The 15,220-nt window shown below is 41.5% G+C and overlaps 1 protein-coding gene across 2 annotated transcripts in view; it reads right to left on the reverse strand.

Annotated features, from left to right (window-relative positions):
- Nucleotides 1–15,220, reverse strand: part of akt2 (v-akt murine thymoma viral oncogene homolog 2) — a 34,341-nt gene that overhangs the window by 8,365 nt on the left and 10,756 nt on the right. The window contains exons 5-14 of one of the 2 annotated variants that reach the window (XM_037677442.1): nt 12,803–12,956; nt 12,340–12,471; nt 12,164–12,229; nt 9,631–9,699; nt 8,723–8,845; nt 8,379–8,507; nt 8,035–8,249; nt 7,325–7,412; nt 7,140–7,242; nt 144–159 (exon numbers count right to left, since the gene is read on the reverse strand). In XM_037677442.1, coding sequence (XP_037533370.1) covers nt 158–159; nt 7,140–7,242; nt 7,325–7,412; nt 8,035–8,249; nt 8,379–8,507; nt 8,723–8,845; nt 9,631–9,699; nt 12,164–12,229; nt 12,340–12,471; nt 12,803–12,956 — 1,081 coding nt within the window. In that variant the 3' untranslated portion in view covers nt 144–157. Of the gene's footprint in view, nt 1–143; nt 160–7,139; nt 7,243–7,324; nt 7,413–8,034; nt 8,250–8,378; nt 8,508–8,722; nt 8,846–9,630; nt 9,700–12,163; nt 12,230–12,339; nt 12,472–12,802; nt 12,957–15,220 lie in introns of those variants that run through there. The other variant, XM_037677441.1, reaches the window with a different exon arrangement.

Here is a 15,220-nt window from a genome sequence, read left to right on the forward strand (position 1 = left end):
AAAAAAAAGAAACTGTCCAGATGACCTGACTGAAAAATGTTGGATTGTATACCTGGATTATTGAGCATGGACTTTGTTATCATGTAGTGTAGACTTCTCTTGCCAGCTGGCTAAGTTTGAAGCCAGAAAGAAGGTTGAATCATTCTGTAATTATTGATTCTGATGGGAAAGAGTAACAGAACGTCAAGTGAGATGGATCAAACTCTTGTTGATGAACCTGCAACCAAGAAAAGATATCAGGTGTCTGACTCGAGTAAATGTATCAGCTGAAAGTGCCCGTGGCTCGGACAGAGTTTTTACATTATGGCTCCTTTTGGTAACGGAGTTCGACATTCCTAAAAGGATAGACTAATTGCACACATTGGCCTTAGTATGCTGTTATTTCTCTTTTCAACTAAAATTTGTTTGTCACACTTGAAAAGTCCTATTACTTTAAATTAATATGTTTACAACATTTTTCACCCAAGGACGTCACCATTATTATACCAGCGTGATGCATTCTGGGACGATGACGTACATCAATTGTAGTGGAGACTAAATCACAAGGAGTCAAGATTAAAAAGTTATAACGTGTGAAAATAAAGTTACATTTTGCGTTAGTCCTTATGCACAATAGTGTTTCCCGTACAATTACACAATTGAGGCGCCCCACCCCATCAACAGAACTGAGCTCCCCACCTACCGAATCGCACGCGCACATACCCCACCCATCAGCACTGATGTAGCGTTAAGCTAGAGGCGCGCAATACAAGCGCACTAGCTAAAAAGCTACAGGCAACATGAGCGCTACATCTTCCCTCACGCTGACCACCCAGTTTGAAAACTGTCGGTACAAACAGCATGCGGCTCAGAGGAGTTTGAATTTTCCAACAGGACTTGGCACCTGCACACGGTGCCAAAGCTACCAGTACCTGGTTTAAGGACCATGGTATCCCTGTTCTTAATTGGCCAGAAAACTCATCTGACCTTAACCCCATAGAAAATCTATGGGGTATTGTGAAGAGGAAGATGTGATACACCAGACCTAACAATTCAGAAGAGCTGAAGGCCACTATCAGAGCAACCTGGGCTCTCATAGCACCTGAGCAGTGCCACAGACTGATCGACTCCATGCCACGCTGCATTGCTGCAGTAATCCAGGAAAAAGGAGCCCCAAGTAAGTACTCAGTGATGTATATGTTCATACTTTTCAGTTGGCCAACATATCTAAAAATCCTTTTTTTATTAGTCTTAAGTAATATTCTAATTTTCTGAGATATGAATTTGAGGTTTTCATTAGTTGTCAGTTATAATCGTCAATATTAAAATAAATAAACATTTGATATACATCAGTCTGTGCGTAATAAATTAATATAATATACAAATTTAACTTTTTTAATAGAATTACTGAAATAAATCAACTTTTTCATGATATTCTAATTTCATGACCAGCAAATGTGTGTGTGTGTATGTATGTATGTATGTATATATATATATATATAATAAAATAAAATGTTAACAAATTAAAGTATTTTCCGCTTTATAAGTCGCACTTGTTTGCATAATTTTCATGCCCTGCGACTTATAGGCTGAAGGGATGTATTTATGGATTTTTTTCCCCATATTTATAAACCAATTTTTGGCTGAGATTTGACTGTTTTCATTCATTCTGACTGAAATTTTTTTAAGCAGTACCATATCAGCCACTTGATGGCAGCAGAGTAGTAGTAGTAGCAGTATAGCATGCCAATGTATCATGTAATAGGTAAACGCGGCTATAATGACAAATTCAAAAATGTTCAAGACAAAAACTACAACCAGACTTTATTTATTATACTTTATACTTTATTGTTTTTTTGTCTTGAACTTTTTTGAATTTACCATGTCCTGGATGACTGAGAATCTTCACCAGTTATTAATGAGTCCCCGAGGCTCAACGGGATTAACCTGTCTAAATAAAGTTGAATGAATGATGCAATCGGCTTGCCACAGTCTCCCCACCTTGGTTCTGCTCACTGCTTGGACCGACCGTCAAAACAGCTGCACTGCCCTTGCAAAATGCAGCTAATTTGACCATTAAAGTGCATTTATTAAGCTAACGTTAGACTGAGTTTGCTATAATTTCAAGGTGCTTTTCTTGTGAAATTTCGGAGAAACGAGCCACGCTCTTCCTTTTTTCCTCTCTCTGAGCGCTCCCGGGAGCACAGAGGCAGCAAAACTATTTTTAAATTTCAGCTGATTTGACCATTAAAGTGCATTTATTAAATAAATGGTAGACTGAGACACATATTTACTATAATTTCGAGCAAACAAACAATTGTTTTGGGGTGTTTATCTTGTTAAATTTGCACAGTAACTCATTGCGTGCACAAGTTTACTTCTGCCTATCGGGTTTTGAATTGCAGCTGATTTGACCGTCAAAGTGCATTTATTAAGCAAATGTTAGGCTGAGACACACATTTACTATAATTTTGAGCAAACAAATAATTGGTTTTAAGTGTTAATTTTGTTAAATTCTTGTTGAAGTCCTCCCGTACACGCTCCTGCGGCCACCATTTGGCAGCCAATATATTTTTAGCACACCGGCCCACATTTCCGGGTTGTCCGTGGTGACGCGTAACGAACGTGACACGTCAGCGGTGACGCGTAACATATGCAACGTACACGACGAAGTGACATATTTATGGATTTTTCCACTTTATTAGACAAATATGGACTGATGTGACTTATTGGGCGGAGCAACTTATTGGGCGGAGCGACGCGTCGGACGGAAAATACGGTATATATAGATATGGTTTGGTCATAAACTCCCTTCCTTCCGGTGAGCAAATGCTGGCGCATCCTGGCTGCCGCTGCTCGTCCTGCTTTTTTCTGTTTTATTCAGTCCTTCCTGCCTTTTCCACTACACCAAGTCTCTGATCCGTCTCAATATCAACCATGCGGTTCATTAGGATTTACCTGCTGCCTGCTCTGCTTTGGACTCTCCAGCTGCTCATCCACCACCACCGGCGTCCGGTCTTCTCCATTACTCAGCGGTCGAGCTCCTTTGCCTTCGTTTCCTACCAGCCGTGCCACCTGTGCTCCCTCTTCAGGACATTGCCTTCCATCCTCGCCGGAGATCCATTCACCGTGGCTCCCGCAGTAGACTCCACGCTGACAAGTGTAACCCAATAAACTCCATCTGGTCTGACTCTCACCATTCTACACGCCGCAATACTCGGGCCGCTAACAGTAGTAGCATGTTAGCTAGCCTAGCTCGGTCAGCTAATGCTCCGGTCGCTACCAACTCCTCCTCCGTAAAATTTGGCCTTCTGAACGTTTGTTCACTCACTGGCAAATGTCAGCTTATTCAAGACCTAATATCCGACCGTAAGCTAGATTTTATTTGTCTAACAGAAACGTGGCAACAACAAAATGACTTTTTCCACCTGAATGAATCTACCCCACCGGGGTTTGTTTACATCGCCAAATCCCGCGAGTCCGGCTGCGGAGGAGGTCTCGCGATAATTCACCGCAAGAACTGGAAGGTCACGCCGGTTCACACAACTCCCTCTCCCTCCTTTGAGCACACTGTGTGTCTACTCTCCGGCCCTACCCCCACCATTATTGCCACTTTCTACCGTCTGCCCAAAATCAACAACTCTTTTATAAATGGCTTTGCTGCTCTAATAGCCCATCTCTCAGCTCTTTCACCCAACATTATTCTACTTGGAGACTTCAACATTCATATGGGTGAAGACAACAATCGCCTCACCAGAGACTTCACATCCTGCCTCGACAGCTGTGGCTTCCAGCAGTTCATTAACTTTCCAACCCACATAAAGGGCCACACTTTGGACTTATTATGCTGCTCTGGACTCTCTCCTCTTAACTGTTCTTCTGATGAACTTCCATTTACTGATCACCTCATGATTTCATTCAGTGTCAATCTTAAATTTTCTTCAGAGAAACCTCAACACACTCTTTCCTTCCGTAATATTAAGAATATCAATCATGACATTCTTTTGTCTCATATTAATAATACCATCTTCACCTTCAATTCTTTTAACCCAGATGACCATGTCACATTCTACAATAACAGCCTCACCAACTTTCTTAACTCTGTCGCTCCTCTGAAAACCCGGTCTGTCTCCTTCTCCAACTCTGCACCCTGGTTCACTCCAGAACTCCGTTCTCTGAAATCCAAAGGTCGGAGGTTGGAGCGACTCTATAAGAAATCCGGTCTCTCAATTCACAAGGAACTCTATGCGAACCACGTCATCCAGTATAAGGACAGTATTTCTCAAGCCAAATCCAGCTACTTCTCTGACATCATCAGTTCCAATGTTGGCAATTCAAAGACTTTGTTCTCTCTCCTTAACCGTTCAGTCTCATCTCCTAACTCATTACCCTCTCACATGGTTTCCACAGAATTTTGCAACTCTCTGATGTCTTATTTCAATGAAAAGATTCTTTCAATTCATAAACACCTTGGACCTAATGCCGCCCCCAGCATCTATGTTGAACTCCCCCCTCCCTTCCCTTCTCTGTCTTCTCCCTCCCCTCTGCTCATGACATTGCTGACATTATCAGCAAGTCTAAGGCCTCATCCTGTCAGCTCGATCCATTTCCCACAGTTCTTGTTAAATCCTGTCTCCCGTCTCTGCTCCCCATCATTACTAACATCATCCACTCCTCCCTAACTACTGGCATTGTTCCCACAGCTTTCAAATCTGCAGCCATCACCCCCATCATCAAGAAACCAGGTCTTGACTTTACCAACTTCAGTAATCTTCGTCCAATCTCTATTCTGCCCTTTATTTCCAAAGTTCTTGAAAAAGCCGTTGCTAGTTAACTTCACTCTCACCTATCCAACAATAACATTTATGAAGAGTTTCAATCTGGTTTTCGCCCCACCATAGCACCGAAACAGCTCTAATAAAAATAACTAATGACCTTCTTCTTGCTGCTGACTCTGCTCTTCTGTCTATCCTCATTTTACTGGATCTAAGTTCTGCCTTCGACACAATCTGTCATTCTATCCTCAACAGACTAACCTCCATTGGCATCTCAGGTACTCCGTTAGAATGGTTTAAATCATATCTCTCTGACCGCACTCAATTCATTCAGCTCAAATCCTTTCGTTCCCAGTCTTCCCCCGTCTCCACGGGTGTCCCCCAAGGCTCTGTCCTCGGACCCCTCCTCTTCATCATTTACCTCCTTCCTCTAGGTCACATCTTCCGTAAATTTGGTGTCCATTTTCACTGTTATGCTGATGACACACAGCTCTACTTGTCAACAAAACCAAACTCCACCCACCCACCCTCCATCCTCACCGACTGTCTCAATGAGCTAAATCACTGGTTTTCTAACAATTTCCTACAACTAAACAATGACAAAACAGAAATCATTCTTGTCGATACCAAAAACTCTATTTCAAAATCAGAAAATCTTCTCATCCCCCTTAACAACTCTCTGCTATCCCCCTCGCCTCAGGTCAAGAGTCTTGGTGTCATCCTCGACACCACTCTCTCCTTCACTTCTCACATCAACAATGTCCCTCTGTCTGCCTATTTCCATCTCCGAAATATTAACAGTCTCCGCCCTTCTCTCACAACCCACTCCACAGCCATCCTTGTGCACAGTCTTGTGACTTCTCGGATTGACTACTGCAACTCCTTTCTTTATGGCCTCCCCAACAAATCTCTCCAGAAGCTGCAATTGGTCCTGAACTCAGCTGCCCGTGTCATCACTCAAACCTCCTCCTATAACCACATCACTTCAGTCCTGCAGCAGCTCCACTGGCTCCCGGTTAAATCACGCATCGTCTTCAAAATTCTTCTTCTCACTTTCAAAGCTATCCACAACCTTGCCCCTCCGTACCTATCTGACCTCCTACACATCTCCATCCCCTCTCGCTCTCTCAGATCCTCCTCTTCACTACACCTCCATGTACCCTCTGCCCGCCTCTCCACCATGGGGAGCAGGGCCTTCACCTGCTCTGCCCCTCATCTCTGGAACTCTCTACCCACTGACTTACGAAACACCACCTCTCTTTCTCTATTCAAGACTGCTCTGAAAACACATCTCTTTAGACTCGCTTATCCTTAACTTTGCTGTATGTATTTTATATTCTTTATGCATTTTATATTCTGTATGTATTTTATATTCTTTATGTACTTTATATTCTTTATGTAATTTATTCCTGTTGATCTTTGTTCTTACTGTAAAGTGTCCTTGGGTGTCCTGAAAGGCACTTTTTAAATAAAATAATAATAATAATAATTATTATTATTATATGTTCTCTCCGCATCAAATGTACAAAATTAACTAAAAAAGTTAAATCTGGTCCTCTGGACATTCAAAAAACAAAACAAAGCAAAACAACAAAAAGTGGCCAGTGGTCATTCTTTCAGGGATGAAGATGTTCACATCCTGGATAGAGAGAAACGATGGTTTGAGAGAGGAGTAAAGGAGGCCATCTTTGTGAAAAGAAATCGTCCATCATTAAACAGGGGTGGAGGCCTCCGGGTTCAACTGTCCCCCTCTTACAATGCTGTGATTGCTAGTATCATTCAGCCCTCTGTGAACAGTAAACAGCCATCAGTGTGCTAATGATCCATTGTTAGGCTGATGGTCCTTCTTGATCATGTGATCAGCTGGTTTTGGTTGTCAGCAGCAAACTGGTTGATCCACTGAGAAGGTGCTATTTAAGAGACTGAGGAAGTCTCTCGGATGAAAGATGAAACTACATTTGTTGATGTTTCTACATTTTTGTTGTCGTCGTTGTTTTGTTTTTTGAATGTCCAGAGGACCCGATTTAACTTTTTTTAGATTTTTCTACCTGGATTATTGAACATGCATCAGGGTACAAAATTAATATTCAAGCTGAATGGAGCTCACACCAGAGCAGCCTGTCCATGTCATTTACCCAGAATGCATTGGAGTGTAAATAAAATGTTGACGTCCATATATCATTCATTTATTTTTAACTATAATAAAATCTACACAGCCTACAGTTTTTTAATGGGTTCTTTTTTTTTCTGAAGTAACCATTTATCAAATATGATCTATTGTTCCAATAGGATAGAGATCCCTTTATAAAAAAAATAATATAAAACTACCCCTGAGAGTCTATATTTGTCCAATCGCACCCCCCTGTCATAGATGAACCTACTTACATTTGTCTGGAGGGGTAATTGTAATAGATTGTGCTGTGAACTCATCGTCAAAGTAACGAGTGTCCGTCTCTGATGTCACCTGCGGCTTGAAGGGGGGAATAAGCTGAGGAAATAGAGAAAATCAATTGTGTTCAGAAAGATTGTCTCGCTTTAAACGTCACATCGTTTGTTTGTTTCCATCTCACTTTTTTCTCAATAACATCCTGCCAGTTGATGGAGGTGAAAAACTTGTGGGTCATCACTTCTTTGGCGTCGTCTGGTCCACCTCCGAGCCTGTAAACAGCACAAAATGACCATCACCACCACTGCACAAGCTATAAATAAACATCTACAAGACATACACAGCAAGCAGCAATATTTACCCATTTGTAAACAAGTTAATGGGTAATTTCCGTGCTAGCACAGCTTGTGTTGGACGCCTGCAGGCAGAGCTCCATGTGCTAATATTAGTTCTTCTGTCATTACCAGAAACACGGGTCTTCACCAAAACAACAAACAATTACATCCTTGTTTAAGGCCATTGCCCCTAAACCAAAACTAATAAAAAAGGAACATGGGCTTCGATAACAGGGTTACTTTATATAGACGAATACGAGGGGCCTCAAAGAGCGGTACAGACTTAGAAAACAAATAAACAGCAGCACTCGCGATGTGCGAAATCCCAGGAAGAAAGGTTTTCTTAAGCGGGACAACGTCTTCAGAACATGTACTCATTTATACAACAAATATGTTTGAACAACTAAAATCTGATCTTATTGTCCTTTTCTACACTCCCCTGCAGTCTGTCAACACAACATATGGAGAGACTTTTCAAAACATCCCCGGGACAAACACTTAGGAAACCCGTGCTTATTAAAGGGTCCTTGTTAAGAGGTAAAGCCAGCTGGGTGCACACCTTTGCTTGGGATCTTTTTTAAGCAGGCCTGCCAGCAGAGCCTTGGCCTCTGGGGCCAGGCTCTTGGGGAAGCGGATCTCCTCCATCAGGATCAGCTCAAACAGGCGCTCGTGGTCCTGGTTGTAGAACGGCAACCGACCACACATCATCTCATACATCACTACTCCCAGTCCCCACCAGTCCACTGCACGTCCATAGTCATTGTCCTCCAGAACCTGATGGGGACAAGAACAGACAAAAACAAATAAACACATTGTTCAAAGAATTTCCATTTCAAGTGAATCTAATAAGCTCCTGCTCTGCTCTCGTAGCTCCACCACTAAACAATGTTTGTATGGATTTACCTCTGGGGCCAGGTACTCTGGGGTTCCACAGAAGGTTTTCATGGTAGCGCCGTCTGTGATGCCCTCTTTACACAGCCCAAAGTCCGTTATCTTTATGTGGCCATCTTTGTCTAACATGAGGTTCTCAAGCTGCACAGAAAAAGATTCAGTTTAGCAACAAATCAGCCGAGAGCTGCAGCAGGAAAACAAACAAGAACTGACCATTTCTGAAAGCCACCAATACTTCTTAGATTTAATTACAACCTGAAGATCTGTGCTGAACGCTAGTTTAATATTACACTCCTGATCTAAGACCTTCTGCCAGGAGAACTTTTCACTGCTTTGAATAAACAAAACACTGTTACCTTCAAGTCCCTGTAAACCACATTGCGTGAATGTAGATACTCCAGTGCTGATACTATTTCTGCACCGTAGAATCGTGCTCTATCTTCAGTGAATACTCTGTCCCGGGATAAGTGAAAGAAGAGCTGCAAGAGGATCAAAATACAAGTTAAATACGCACCCACATATATATATATATATATATACATATATATATATATATATATATATATGTGTGTGTGTGTGTGTTGCCAAGGAGTTTTGTTTGTTTTATTATAAATATCAGAGCTTATCGTGCAGTCTGGCACATGATGAAACTGAAGTTTTGTCACTTTGAGTCTAGATGAAATGCAGCCAAGATCAAAGCGGACTGCTCCCATTTGAAAACAGCTCCACTCTTATTTAAACCTTTACATCACTGTTAATTGATCATTACACGATTATTTCAGCAGAAAAGTTACGATAGTTCTACCAGAACTGAAAACAGTCTGAACAGGATGTATCACCTTATGATGCTGCAACCATTTGAACTTGAAAATAACCATAAAATGTTATATAAATAAATATTTATGGCAGAATTTACTTTTTAAAGGTCTACTAAAAAATACAGTTTGCAAGAGCAGGTTTTTTTTTTTTTTACATTAAAGCTGTTTTAAGGTAGCAGCAATATGCTGAATTCAAGCTGTCTGCTGTGTTGTTGAATCTGTATATTATTTTTTACATCACTTTTTCATAGAACCCTCATTCAAAATGAGCAGAATATCCTTTTAATTCCTCAACATGTTCACATCTGACTGCTACCAGATAATTTAAAAGAAAAATTTCAAGCCTTAAACTGATACAATGCCATGACCTTTTGTTAAACTAACAACAGACTCTTTTATTATTATTATTTTAAACTTCACATGGGGAAACAAAAGTAAACTCTTACTTCTCCTCCGTTTGCATACTCCATCACGAAGCATAACCGGTCATTTGTTTGAAATGCATACTTTAGTGTCTGCAAGAGATGAAGAATAAAAATATGGTAACGTCCATCAACAAACTGTTAAAACAGCATTCTGTAGCAATGACTCGATTATCTCCATGAAATATGAACTTTGAGCAACGTGTTTTTCATAAATGGTGACTCCAGGAGTAGGGCATTAACAGAGTACTCGAGTAATCTACACATCGATTGCTAGGACATCTATCGAGGTTAAAAATGTTACGTGGGGTATCCGTAGTGACGTCATATTATGTGACCACCGTATGACCGTAGGGGGCGGTGTTGCACTGTTGCAGGTCACAGAGTATGGTGTAACACCGGGTCCAATCCACCCAACCAGAACCAGCTTCGGTTTAAGTTTCGTTTTTGACGTGCTGCGTTTCTTCACGTTTGCAGTTTAATAATAATAACTACTAGTTTAGTTTTTCCTGTGACTTATTTGCAGTATGATAAATGGTGGGAGCATAATATACGCTCCCAATGTTTTGTTGGTCTTTTTTTTTGTAAATAATGACCTTTTTTTGCGGTTTTATTTATTTTTGTATCTTGAGATCTATGACGTCATCAAATACTCGAGTTCTACTCGGGTTTTATTATGTTAATGTCGAGTTTAAAAATTATATACTTGTTCAACCCCTATCCAGGAGGATTTCAAAAACACTTGCAGGCTGTAAACTTTGACCTTAGTTTTGTGGCCATGCGGCAGATGCAACATTTATCACATTACCAACACCAGACACCCATCGTGTGTTGGTCGTCGGCCTCAGTGTGGTCTCTGAGACGCGTGTGTCTCTGAAGATCACCCCAGAGTTTTCATTTAGCCAAAGCCACATAATAAATTATTGCAGTGATTAATCAGATCTCAGTGTAATGTGACATCATTATTCTTGCAAATCCTCACAAACTTGTACATAATGTCATCCATTTCCCACGACCTCTGCTGTTAAATTTATTAATAAGCACATTAATCATTTGTTGGAATCTCTTTAACTATATATGCATATGTGATAATCCACAGCTGTGCTTTGCTGATGATGTACTCTTTCTTCTTAGGCACATTGTTATGACGTCGTTACATCTAGTCTGCCCCTTGAGGAAGAAAACAGGTGTTCAACATAAACAGCGGTAGATTCTTTATCGTCGCTTCAATTTTAAAAATGATAACCAGGATACTAAAACACATGTGATGTGATTCTAAACACGGTATACTGTTCCTTTTGTTCACAGTAGTCCCTCGCTACTTCACAGTTTTGACTTTCGCGGACTTGCTCTTTCACGGTTTTTCTAAAGATTGTACACAACACACGATTGTCAATTTTAATATTACTCACGTGATTGGGACGGTACGGGATCAAAAATTAACAAAAAAATACTTTGGACAGGCGCCACCATTTTGTAGTTTTCTTTCAATAAGCCCACACTGTAAAGCAAGTCAAAAGAACTACACTACCCAGAAGCCAACAGTGCTTCAAGCTGCTGCTTTCTGCTGAAATGGAGGGAACGTTTTGCAACGCAAAGTCAGAAGTAACGATCGATCTATGAAGCTCACAGAACTGGCAGTAAAGTTAATCCTGAAGCTCCATTATCCACGTGCACATCAACCTGGACGGGGCGGTGGACTTCATGCAGCAGGGTAGGTCTGCAGAACCAGAACCGAGCCTGACAGGAACCGAGCTGCTGTTCTGCAGAGATGGTGAGTAAATTTTTGCAGTACTGTACAGTACATATATGTATGTTGTTAGGATTATGTTGGTTTAAGAGTTTAGATCATGTGTATCAAACTCAAGGCCCAGGGGCCTAATGTGGCCCTCGTTGACATCTTATCAGGCCCTCAAGATGATATGCGACAGGTAAAATACTTCTAAATCTTGAATTTTTTCAGTAATCTTTGATTATGATGTTGAAAGCACAACAGAGAACATCAAATGAGACAAACCAAACTCTTGTTGAGGAACCTGTGACCAAGAAAAGATGTTGAGTATCTGATTTGAGTTCATGTAATTTCTGAAATTGGCCATTAGTTTGAAAAATGTTTTAATTGTGGCCCCAGTTTGTGAGTGAGTTTGACACCCTGGTTTAGAGCATTGAAAGAGTGTGGGAAGGGTTTATAAAGCCTTAAAATATAAATACTTAAATAAATTGTGTTCCTACTTCGCAGTTTTTCATCTATCGCGGTGGTGTGTGGAACGTAACCCCCGCGATAATCAAGGGACTACTGTACGTGAAGTTATGGTCCGGACGAGAAAAGACCTTGTTTTAACTTTGACCTTGATTTGTGGCCTTGACCTTGGAGTTGGGGTGATGAACAGTGAACAGATGAACAACACGACACTCCGTTTAGTGATGATGCATACGTGTACAAAGATTCATTAAATGATCTTGAGTGGAGCAGACGTTATGGGCAGGACAAGAGGTTTACAGACGTCTTTCGACAGGGATGAACTAACGTTTTAGTTACACTACGAGAAGTACCCACCGTTAGAAAGGGATGTTTGGTGTTTTGGAGAACTCTGCTCTCTGTGACTGTGTGAGCCACCTCGTCCTGCAGGAACACACACACGTTCAGCACACACAGTGAGAAGTGGAAGAACGTGGAACCAAACTGACACTCAGCTTCACTTGAAGACTTTAAGGTGGCGCGTGGGCACTGACTTTAGCAATGATGACTTCTTTACGAAGGATTTTCATGGCGTAGTACATCCCTGTGGCTTTCTCCTTCACCAGGATCACTTTGCCAAAAGTCCCTTTGCCCAACAGCTTCAGGTAGTCAAAGTCGATCATGGTCTGAAAGAGACACGAATCAAAGTTAGGCAAAAATGTGACCCGTCTTTAAAGAAAAGTTTGTGTGTAAAGAAGACAATGTTTTCAGGTCATTATTAAAAAAAAAGGCTAAATTTTCTTTTAGAAAATAAAGGATCAAAAGCAGCTCCAGTGGTGTATAAACTGCATTATTAAACATGCACCAATAACGTTGTTCTGTCATTTTAAAAGGGATTGACCCCCACCGCCTATGAAAAAGAGGCTTAAAGTTTGATCAACAAGCTCAGTAAAGACGAGCTTAACAGGACGAACAGCACGCACTCAGCTGCCGGGCGCTGCTCCTGTAAATACTGACCACTTTTGTACGGGATTTGGACATGGCGATCTCCATCTCCTCGGTGCCGCTGCTGTCACTCGGCGAGCCAAATTTGATCTCCATGGGTTCCTCTTCCTGCTGCTGACTCTTCAGGCTGTTTGTCACCGCCTGGATGGCTCGCATCCACTCCTCCCTGGGCCAGAAGGAGGCACACAGTGACCTTATCAAATCTGATCTCACGCCTAAAGAACCCTAAATGTCACAGCAGCAAGGCTTCTGTGTAAAAAATCTGTTTTATGACTCTTGAATCTGTGTTCCTTCAAGATACACGTTCAACTGTACAAACACCACATTATTTTACAACGAGAGTACAGTAGTCACTCACTACTTAACGGACTTGCTCTTTCGCAGTTTTTTTCAAAGTAGGACTGGACATGACACACAACTGGCTGATTGATGGATGAGCTGCACAAGCAGCATGGATTGTTTATTTTACAAACGGGATTCCAAAAAAGTTGGGACACTAAACAAATTGTGAATAAAAACTGAATGCAATGATGTGGAGATGGCAAATGTCAATATTTTATTTGTAATATAATATAGATGACAGATCAAAAGTTTAATCTGAGTAAATGCAACATTTTAAAGGAAAAATATGTTGATTCAAAAGTTCACAGTGTCAACAAATCCCAAAAAAGTTGGGACAAGTCCATCTTTACCACTGTGTGGCATCCCCCCTTCTTCTTACAACACTCAACAGACGTCTGGGGACAGAGGAGACCAGTTTCTCAAGTTTAGAAATAGGAATGCTCTCCCATTCATGTCTAATACAGGCCTCTAACTGTTCAATCGTCTTGGGCCTTCTTTGTCGCACCTTCCTCTTTATGATGCGCCAAATGTTCTCTATAGGTGAAAGATCTGGACTGCAGGCGGCCATTTCAGTACCCGGATCCTTCTCCTACGTAGCCATGATGTTGTGATTGCTGCAGAATGTGGTCTGGCATTATCGTGTTGAAAAATGCAGGGTCTTCCCTGAAAGAGATGACGTCTAGATGGGAGCATATGTTGTTCTAGAACCTGAACATAGTTCTCTGCATTAATGGTGCCTTTCCAGACATGCAAGCTGCCCATGCCACAAGCGCTCATGCAACCCCATACCATCAGTGATGCAGGCTTCTGAACGGAGCGTTGATAACAACTTGGGCTATCCTTGTCCTCTCTGGTCTGGATGACATGGTGTCCCAGTGTTCCATAAAGAACTTCAAATCGTGACTCATCTGACCACAGAACAGTCTTCCATTTTGCCACACTCCATTTAAAATGACCCCTGGCCCAGTGCAAACGTCTGAGCTTGTGGAGCTTGCTTAGAAATGGCTTCCTCTTTGCACTGTACAGTTTCAGCTGGCAACGGTGGATTGCATGGTGGATTGTGTTCACTGACAATGCTTTCTGGAAGTATTCCTGAGCCCATTCTGTTATTTCCTTGACAGTGGCATTCCTGTTTGAGGTGCAGTGGCGTTTAAGGGCCCGGAGATCACGAGCATCCAGTAGAGTTTTATGGCCTTGACCCTTACGCACAGCGATTGTTCCAGATTCTCTGAATCTTTTGATGATGTTATGCACGGTTGATGATGATAACTTAAAAGTCTTTGCTATTTTACGCTGGGTAACACCATTCTGGTATTGCTGCACTATCTTTCTGCGCAACAATGGTGGAATTGGTGATCCTCTTACCATCTTGGCTTCTGAGAGACACTGACACTCTGAGAAGCTCTTTTTATACCCAATCATGTTGTCAATTGACCTAATTAGTGTTAATTGGTCTTCCAGCTGTTCGTTATATGTTCAATTTCCTTTTGCCAGCCACTTATTGCTACTTGTCCCAACTTTTTTGGGATTTGTTGACACTGTGAAATTTTGAATCAACATATTTTTCCTTTAAAATGTTACATTTACTCAGATTAAACTTTTGATCTGTCATCTATGTTATATTACGAATAAAATATTGACATTTGCCATCTCCACATCATTGCATTCAGTTTTTATTCACAATTTGTTTAGTGTCCCAACTTTTTTGGAATCTGGTTTCTAAATAAAATACAGTATTTTAAATGATTTAGCACCTGCTGCACCTGTGTGCAGCCCACAGGCGCAGGGAGAAGCTCCCTCCTGCAGCATGTCATGATCTCTGCCAACTCCCAGCGATTGCAGCGGAGAAGTGGGCGTGGCAGAGATCATGACATTCTGTGCTGTTTTAGAGCATTTAGAGTCTAGAAACATTGTTTACAATGTGTCCCTGTGATGGACTTGCGACCCGTCCAGGGTGTACCCCTCCAATCGCACAGTGAATGCTGGACGTGGGCGCCAGCGACCCCCGTGGCCCAAAATGGAAGAAGCGGGTAAAAGATAATGGATGGATGTTTAGACCATTGCAAGAGTGTGGGAAGGGTTTAAAAC

Source organism: Nematolebias whitei, chromosome 6, assembly GCF_014905685.2.
Source record: "Nematolebias whitei isolate Nwh7 chromosome 6, NemWhi1, whole genome shotgun sequence".
In the NCBI taxonomy this organism is placed as follows: Eukaryota; Metazoa; Chordata; class Actinopteri; order Cyprinodontiformes; family Rivulidae; genus Nematolebias; species Nematolebias whitei.